The sequence below is a fragment of the Loa loa genome (assembly GCF_000183805.2).
Source record: "Loa loa unplaced genomic scaffold supercont3.101, whole genome shotgun sequence".
Lineage (NCBI taxonomy): Eukaryota > Metazoa > Nematoda > Chromadorea > Rhabditida > Onchocercidae > Loa > Loa loa.
In genome coordinates this window covers 59,979-69,154 of record NW_018108281.1, presented here as the reverse complement: position 1 = coordinate 69,154, position 9,176 = coordinate 59,979, and the positions used below count along the sequence as shown (strand labels likewise).

Here is a 9,176-nt window from a genome sequence, read left to right as displayed (position 1 = left end):
GACGAAGAACAGGACAATGGTGACGATGACGAATCATTATCTAGGTTTATTTTCTTTTTTTTTCATATGATCTATACCGTACTTTCCATCGTATTTTTGTTTTGAAGAATAATAATGATTATTTTGTGATTATTTCAGTCAATTTTTCATCATTTCATACAGTTTCTCCTTCATCTCTTTATCTCAGAAAATAAAAATTAAAAAAATTCTTCCAAATTAACATTGTAAATTTTACAAGCAAAAGTATAGAATAGATAGTTATTCATGTAATATTGATACAGTATGATATATTGATTGATGTAATATTATAGTATGATATACTGATGAGATATTAATATAGTATGATATAATTATTTGTGTGACATTGATAATTTGATAATGATTGAATTAATGGTATAAAAATCTTAGCAAATAAGAAAAGTGAATATTTTTTTTTTGCATTATTTTCTCTCAATTTGTTTAAATATTTCTCTTGTAAACTTTTTATTTTAATTCTTTAACAAAACTTTTCACTTCTTCAATTTTAATTTTAATTGATATTTCAAAAATATTTTTTTGCTGTTAACTTGCAGATTTTACATTCCATTAATCACAATTAAGTTTTAATTCTATTTCGATCTATGAACAAATAGTAAAATACAAAAGAAAAAAAAAAAAGAAAAAACAAGATTCGACTCCCGTTGTTTTTACGCGTTATTTGGATTACTTTAAATTGTAAATGTTTCAAATTTCTAAATTTAAAATTAGCATATTTTTTGAAAATTTTCTATTCAATTCCTTCAGCAGTTAAAATTATGATTCTCTACGTGCTGATATTTCAAATTCCCAGAACTTATTCAGTCCTACTAACAACTGCTGCTCTTTTTATTACCGTAATTACTATAATATCTGAATGTGTCACATTTCATTGACATGTCTGGGCAACAAATAATGATGAAAAAAGCTAATCAAATTGTTACCAAAATATCTGCAACTAGATGAAGAACTGCAACAAATAAGTATTTACTGATAATAATGATTAGGTAATGATTGGTCATTGCTGAAAATCTTAGATTTTTCTCCATACCAAAATGCCTTAAGGCCTATTTTCTGCATTATATCTTGGACTTCTTCTGATAAATTATACAATACTAATCTATTAACTTGTTGACAGCTTAATTAGTAGGTAAATGAAAGGAAAAATTCGAAAACATAGACTAGTTCTAGATCGTTAACGTGTTTCATGTTATACTCCACTAAATAACAGACCGCGAAATCTCGATGTATACTTATCAATATTCATTTCCACTGTGATTTTATTGCTAATTAATTTTATGTGAAATGATAACATAATATATCATTTGTCATTGTCTCTTACATGTTTCCTTCTTTTCTAAAGCTAATCATTAGAATAGTAATTTATAATCAAATATAATTTTTAAGGCTGATAACGATGAAGAGTACGATAATGAGTGAGTGATAGAAATTATTGTGAATCATAGGATGCAAAAAGTATCGCTCAGGTTGTCGGATATAAGCATAATGCTCCCGTATGTTTTATGTTACAATGTTACATTATCAAAGGTTAGACGGTGAAATCTTTGCTTAAAATTTTTTTAAAATTTTCGATTTGGTCTAATTTTATATACTTTTGTTTTTTTTTTCTGAAATACACCAAATAGTTTTGAAGTAGCATATGATACTGCGAGTAATGTTTTTTCATATAAATCAATGATCAGGTTTGAATTTATTTCGAGCTCGTGGTTTTGATAATTTCTACATTTTCTCAAAAGAAAAATAGCGAGAAAAAAGAAAAGCAGATAGCAAATCAACTTTAACACTTGATCATCATAAAAATGTTCTTCGTCATTTCAAGTTTTCAAGTTTATCAATATTCCATTATTCCTATCTTTATCGTAACTTTCTCCAATTTTTCATGTTTCAATTTTTCACTGTTTTCACTTTTTCTTTTTTTTCTTACAATTTTCAAATTACAAAAATGAATGGACGAAATACAGTTCATCAATCCAATTTCTTAAAAATAAAATTTTAAGTTTTTATTTCCGAATCAGTTTTTCAGTTTTGATTTTAGACGTTTTTAAAAACTTTCTATTTTGGAATCAATCCTTCATTTGCCTCTTTTTCAAAAAGAAGCGAGAAAAAAAAAGAATTTTAAAGGTACTTTTGGTGGAACAACAATATATTCATGAATGTCATATTGACAATATTTCGGCATTTACTCTTAACCATACTAATTATAACAATAATACCTTTTTTAACGATCCATTTTTGGTCTCAATAATGGAATTTTTACATTTAAATGTTTGAATTAATTACTATATAGAATGAATAATTTTAAAGAAAATTTCGAATAAGAAAGAGGAAAGAAAGATTTAAATAATTTACGAAAGGAAAAATTTGTGACAATTCTCGAAAATTAATGTTATGTTATAAATTTTAATATGTCACATTTCAATTTGATAATTAAACAGTCAATGCAAAATAGTTGTCCGTTCAAAGAAATTTATCCAACTTTTTAAATTTTTTTTATTGCATTATAAAGGAAAAAAAGACAACGATTAAATATGAAACCAATATTTGAAATTAAATAAGGATTGCTATTTTAATTTATAACTCAAAATTAGCCAGAATTAAAACTAGGAATTCATCTGCTTGTAAAAAATGCAACACTTTTGCAAGCTAAGATTTGCAGAATAAAGAGATAAATCAGAAAAATTCGATGACTAGAAATGGTCAACCGATCAGCATACATGTGATGAAAGCTTGGAAAGTTGGTTATACTAGAAAAAAATGTCGTTATGACAATATTGATCAAAAATTTAATTGTTTAAAATTTTATAAATCTTCTTTGGAGAATTTAACTTTTTCGTATATTTCGATAAATTACTCTCCAAAGTTAGCATTACTGCTTTGTAGGAGAGTGTAACGGAATAACCAGAATTGATGATTTTTCTTCTCTGATTATGTCACAACTTTCGGTGACGACAAATCTGTACATTAATAATCTTTTCATTAGCCAATAAATACTGATCAAAGATTTAATTAGAATTTGGTAACATCTGATGTACAGTTTTGATACCAATCAGAAGATGCAAAGCGATTAATTAGCACACAACGTTAATTATTCCGGCATCATTAGATTATTCAGCTGTCCTTAAACATGACGTTTTTATAAACTTGATAAGATTTCTTGCTTGCACATGTTATCCAAATATATGACATCATTTTGTGGCGATACCAGTAAATTAAATTAATTGATCAAATTTAGAGATAACCGATGATTCTATTTTTTAGGATGGTGGCATACAACAAAATCATAGGGATATTGCTAACAATTATGTTAGTTTCTAATATTTGAACAATGTTACAGAACGTGTAAATAATAGAAGCAAAAGATTTCTACTAAAAAACTAATTTGAATTTCAAAACAGAAAAAGAAACTTCGTGTATTATTGCAAATCCAAGAAATCCAATGATAATTTTTATTTTTCATTTTCTTTTAGAATCTTCAAACTTCATACGATCTGAAAACGACAACGATTCTAATCCAATGCCTAAATCTAATGAAATTGATAGGTAGATTTTACATTTTTAGTTAAATAAATGAACATATGGATGAAACAATTATCATTTAAAAGATTTATCACTTCAATTCTTTCCATATCAAAGTTTGATCATTAAACTTATTAAAGAACTGTCAAGTATTACTAGCTCGATTTATGAATTTAGGCATAGTACTCGTTGTACTGATGAAGTTACAATGGTGTCGCATAATTCATTTTGTGTTATTGTTCATATAGCATATGATCCTAAAATAGGCGGTATTTCGTGTATTTCTTACGCACATATCTTAGGTTTTATTTGTTTTTTAAAAAGCAATGAGATGATAACACAAGTTATTTTGACCTTTCAGATCAACACAAGTTTTGCTACTTACCTAACTATTAAGTTCCATTCTTACACAACTCCTAATATGCCAATTTAGTTAATAGTTCCTATTTTTCCTTGATATTTGCAGGTATATAAATGTTAAATGATCAAGTAATAAATCGAATTGAAGCGGAAAGTTTGAGTTATAACACCGATCATATCAATATCTTTTCCAATAATGGGGGACCAAAAGATGGTGGGAAAAAGGTTAAAGGTCTTGGACAATTAATAAAAAAAGCCATTCTAAAAAACTTTCAAGAAGTATTGAAAACTTTTACATTTTGAAAATTATATTAAATGTTTGGAGTATCTTCTAATCAAACTACATTATGATTACAGTATCCCGTTAAAAGAATTCTTTTTTGATAGTGTTCTTTTTGTGTGTTAAATATTTTTTGGTAGGGACATGGCGGCAAAGGTATCACTTATGTCTGGGCAACGGATAATGGCGGTATGAGGAATGATGATTGCAGTTATGATGGTTACATGGATAGGATTTATACGTTATCAGTATCAAGTGTAACTGAAGATGATACTTCATCATGGTATGCGGGAAAATGTCCCGATACTTTAACATTGACATTTTCGAATGGCTAACATAAAAAGCAAATGATCGTACGCCAGCCAAATTTATTGAAATACCAGAAATAGTTCGAGAATAAATGTATTCTATTAGGTATCCGAAATTCATCCATAACTGGAGAATTTAATCGTCACCATTTTTTCCAACTTTTTTAATTCAAAATAGTCAAATGAGCTATTAGAGCGTGCATTGCATCTGGATGCTTGGATACTATATGATACAGTATGTCTTCAACCTCATAGATATTATGATAGAGATGAATATTACGATAAGACGACGTAGTGCTAGAATTAGAATTGAATCATCACACCACATTATATCTCCTTATTCGTTTTTTTGAAGTATTTAGTTTTTTTTTTTTTTTGCAAAATTATTAGTATTATTTAGTGAAATAAATGATGAGAACGTTACTGTAAACAAATTTCAAACAGATGGTTGTGAGGGACCAAAGAATGAAATTATTTGACTTATATACAATTGATATTGAATGCATATTATCCCATATGTGGACATCTTTCGATTTCGATCACTTTACCAAAAGGTTTCATTTTTGTTTTGCACGATTTTTTTTTTCAATTTAGTAAAATTCTACTCATAAAAAATTGTTTTGTTGGGCGCCAAAGCTGTTTTAAATTTAGTAAATTTTACTCATAGAAAAGATTTTTTAGGCACCAATGTGTTGCTAAGATCAATCATCCATTAACTTTCAACATTGGCCGTTTATGTCGATACACTTGGAGTAAGAATCCGCAAAGAATTTAGAAATTGCACATTAAGGCCAAGGTTAATTGGCCAAATCTATAATTTGAGCAAGTTTTAATGGTCGTTGCTAAATGACTTATATTTATCGCGTGAAGAAAGAAGACATTTCATTATCGCTACTGTAAGCAAACTGGTACGAGGAAGGGAAGGAAGAGATGGGAAAAACTTTTTTATTACAAAATCTTAAAATATATACTTACGATCTAATACCATAGACAATAATACTCTTTTCAAATGTTATCATTGATCTTTGGGATTTTAGCGGATGATTTTTGATTTAGGTTTAAGCTTCTTTCAAATTGAATTAAATTGATCAAAATTGTTAGTTTCTACTAAATTTAAATATCTTGCAAAGTTAAATTGATCAAACTAGGAGATTTTTAATCGCTATCTGACAATACCCTAAATTTAAATATTTCGAAAAAAAATGAAAAATTGTTGTCAAAAAATTAATTTATCAAAATTGAATTCATAATTAACTTCACTAATTAAATTAAGATAAGTTAATTGGAACTGTTAATCTTTCAAACATTTCATTTGTTTAAATATTTTTAATGAGTATAGCAAATAAGGCGATAACAGTACTGTTAGTAATATAACACTTATAATTTATGGTATCAAAGAAGAACCAAAATATTACGACGAAGTAAGACATTATAGAGGAAGAAAGGAAACAATTTTGGCAAAACAATTATTAAAATCGTAATGTAAGTTAAGTATTTTATCAAATTGTCCGAAAATTTTTCGATCTTTTGAATGATTTATTCCATTTAAATCCATATTTATTCCAAATTTTAGTACGTATAATGTTACGATAAGCAGAACGGATATTAAATGATAATGTATTATCATATAAGAGTAAATCAGAGATACTTTATGAAATCATCCATTTCACTGATTGCATTTATCAACAGCAACAGTAATCAAAAATACGACAACAAACCAAAAGACGATTGATACTGAAAACGATCATGATATCACAATTAGGTTTTTAAACTAGTTAATGGTATCATAATTAGATTTTCTAATTAATTTTTGTTCTGCAAGAAATCTTTCTTTTGTTATTTAACTTCTCAAATAGTAAATGATGCATACAAAATTGTATTAATTAAAATCATTTATGATTCAAAATTAGCCTCAAATGTCATACTTTTATTTATGCGATATTCTTAATAATTTTTCCATTCAACAAAATTTTTCATATCAAAAAAGAAAAAAGGTCGAAAAAACTTCAATTTAATCATCAATTAATTGGATTTCAAATCAGAATTAAATTTCAGACCAAAATCAATAATTTGAAGCACACTGTTAGTTTATTTGTTCACAAAGGATATTTAATTACTAATAAATATACCGTTGTCAATAGCAACGGTTTGTCATGTGACACTTATCAATTTGCAGATTCCTCATCTCAAATTTATATATTTACTCTAGTACTACCTGAAATTCACCTGGTGCAATGCTAATAATTAATTTTTATTCCATAAGAAATTTTTTTTTTGTTGTTTAACGTTTCAAATATTAAATGTATTTGATAATCATTGAATAAAAGGATTAAATATTAGATGTTTTTAGCAAATTACCAATCAATCAAAATGGTCTAACATTGGGTTTTTGTAATCAAATTTTTTTCGAAGTTTCATTTGTTTTTTTTTCTGCAAGTAGACACTTGCAATTTTCCATATCGTTCACTTTTAGATGACACATAACATTTTGAATAATTTAATTGTGATTAGTCAAATATGTCTTTAATTAATTTATAACATTGCTGGGTTGCTTTTTTTTTGTTCTCGTTGTGTTTTGAATTTGTGCATAAAATAGATGAAATAAATTGTAAATGATTAAAATAATTTAAATATTACTACAGGAAATTAAAGAGAAAAATACTGAAATTAATATTACAAAGGTTTTTGGAAAAAGGAAGTTTGATAATTATTTAGTGTAATTGACATTAGCAAACTTAACAAATAAAATTATATCGAATACTAATAATTAATCATAAAAGAACACAGAACTTGATTAAAATCTGGAGCCAAATTAAACCAATAACATTGAGGAAATAATTTGCTGAACTTATAGATCATATTCTTTGATTTGAAGTCCGACATTCTTTGGGGTTTGATTCATAATTCTAATTTTGATTGTATTTGTAAAACTGTATAGAAATTGATTAAAATTCTCAACGAAATTAAAGTAATAATATTAAAGGAATCTATTTTTCGAGTGTAATTTTTGATTTCGACATTTTCTATATGTTGATTGATAATTCCGATATAATCCTAATTTTGCTGGTTTATTTAAGAAACAATACTAGTGATTGATGGAAGTCTAAAAAAGGAATTGAATCAATTGAGATAATGGAAAGTAACAGTACGAAAAGTATTGCAGAATTAACGATACCAACCAAGGGAATATTTGGAATGCAACAAAGTAGTTGGGTGGAAAGCCTTGAAAATGATGATGAAAATGTGGCCCAGAAAATGAATCCAATAGCAACGGATAGAAACAAATCTCGAACAACCATTTCAGTATGTCAAAAATTTTCAATTCTTTTCGTTCCCTTTTTCTTTTTTTCTTTCTAAATTACAGCATAGTATTATTAAAATTTCATTGGGCGAAACAAATTTCACAGCATTTCTATGTCTAAACAATATTAATTTGAAATTGATTTTATTAAATTTAACAGGATGAAATGAGATTGAAATGATTCTGCATGCATAGTTTAATTATCTTGAATTTAATTAAAGAACCAAAAAAGTTGTTTTTTTTTAGCATTGTGAATCATTTGATAACGACAATTCAAACGTAAATCAAATTAGCAGGTTAATTTCAAATTGATTTTTTTGTATATTTAAGAAAAAGAAAAAAAAACAACTGAAGATTTGCTATTCTTTTGAATATGTTAATTGTTAAATGAAATATTTATTGTAACTTTCGACTTATAAAAGTTGAGTAACATTGATTTTTTGAGTTTTCAATTTAATCTAACTATTTTTAAAAAATTTTGCAATCATATTTTTTGAACGTTATCGATTATTTTTGTTTTTTTTAGCTAAAAGATATTTTAGCCCGTCAATTTCTTCCGCGGAATCTTCTGGATTCGAAAAAATTACTATATCTTCCGTACCAAATACACAAACAATACGTGAACGAATACGAAAAACGGTAATACAAGAAATGGAAGAGAAACGTGATACCGCAAAATTGAATAAACGATTGCAACGTCAGCAGCGAAATAAATTAACGAATCAGGATTCTTTAAGAAGTGTTACAGAAATGAATCAAGAAGAACTTGACAGACAAATTGAACATTCCATGAAGGTTTCCCTTTCTCTCTCTCTCTCTCTTTCTCTTTCTCTTTCTCTTTCAGTGTTAAAATTTTAGTTTCTTTCAAATTAAAAAAAAAATTAAATATTTTTCATGAATTTATAATCGGTCAATTCCACAGTGATCCAAAAGTGAAAATTAAACGAAAATAAATTTCTAAGTATTCCTGAAATTGATAACTTAACTTATCATTATTATGCTTTGTTAGATTACATAATTATATAATAATTTGCAATTAAAAATCACAAAGCTTAATTTCTACAATTCGTTCCTATGATAGTAAATAAATTCAATGTTAACTTCATTTTTGATTGTTTTATTTCCGGTTATTTAATTTCTGATCATTTCGTTATTTGTTATTTCACTTTTGATTATTTCATTTTTAATTATTCCACTTTTGATTACTCCATTTGCGATTATTTCGTTTTTGATTACTTCATTTTTGACTGTTCCCGTTAATTCAAAAAATTTTTCCTAAATTACATTAATTTTAAAACAACTTTATAAGAGGATTTTTGTATAGCTTGGCAAGAAATGTACTGCTGATTGTGTGCACTATTTACCATCTGATGAT

The 9,176-nt window shown here is 26.5% G+C and overlaps 2 protein-coding genes across 2 annotated transcripts; both read left to right on the top strand.

The window, feature by feature from the left end:
- Positions 1 to 4,026: 4,026 nt before the first annotated feature.
- LOAG_10068 (hypothetical protein) lies at positions 4,027 to 4,527 on the top strand (the record flags this gene model as incomplete). Its single annotated transcript, XM_003145595.1, has 2 exons — positions 4,027 to 4,137; positions 4,333 to 4,527. The coding sequence occupies 2 exons, from the start codon at positions 4,027 to 4,029 to the stop codon at positions 4,525 to 4,527; spliced, it is 306 nt and encodes a 101-aa protein (XP_003145643.1).
- A 3,105-nt stretch (positions 4,528 to 7,632) lies between these two features.
- LOAG_10067 (hypothetical protein) lies at positions 7,633 to 8,651 on the top strand (the record flags this gene model as incomplete). The annotated part of the gene is made up of 4 exons (XM_020448078.1): positions 7,633 to 7,803; positions 8,048 to 8,097; positions 8,344 to 8,596; positions 8,646 to 8,651. 4 exons carry the CDS (start codon positions 7,633 to 7,635, stop codon positions 8,649 to 8,651), a joined length of 480 nt encoding a protein of 159 aa, XP_020301746.1.
- Between the last annotated feature and the right edge of the window lie 525 nt (positions 8,652 to 9,176).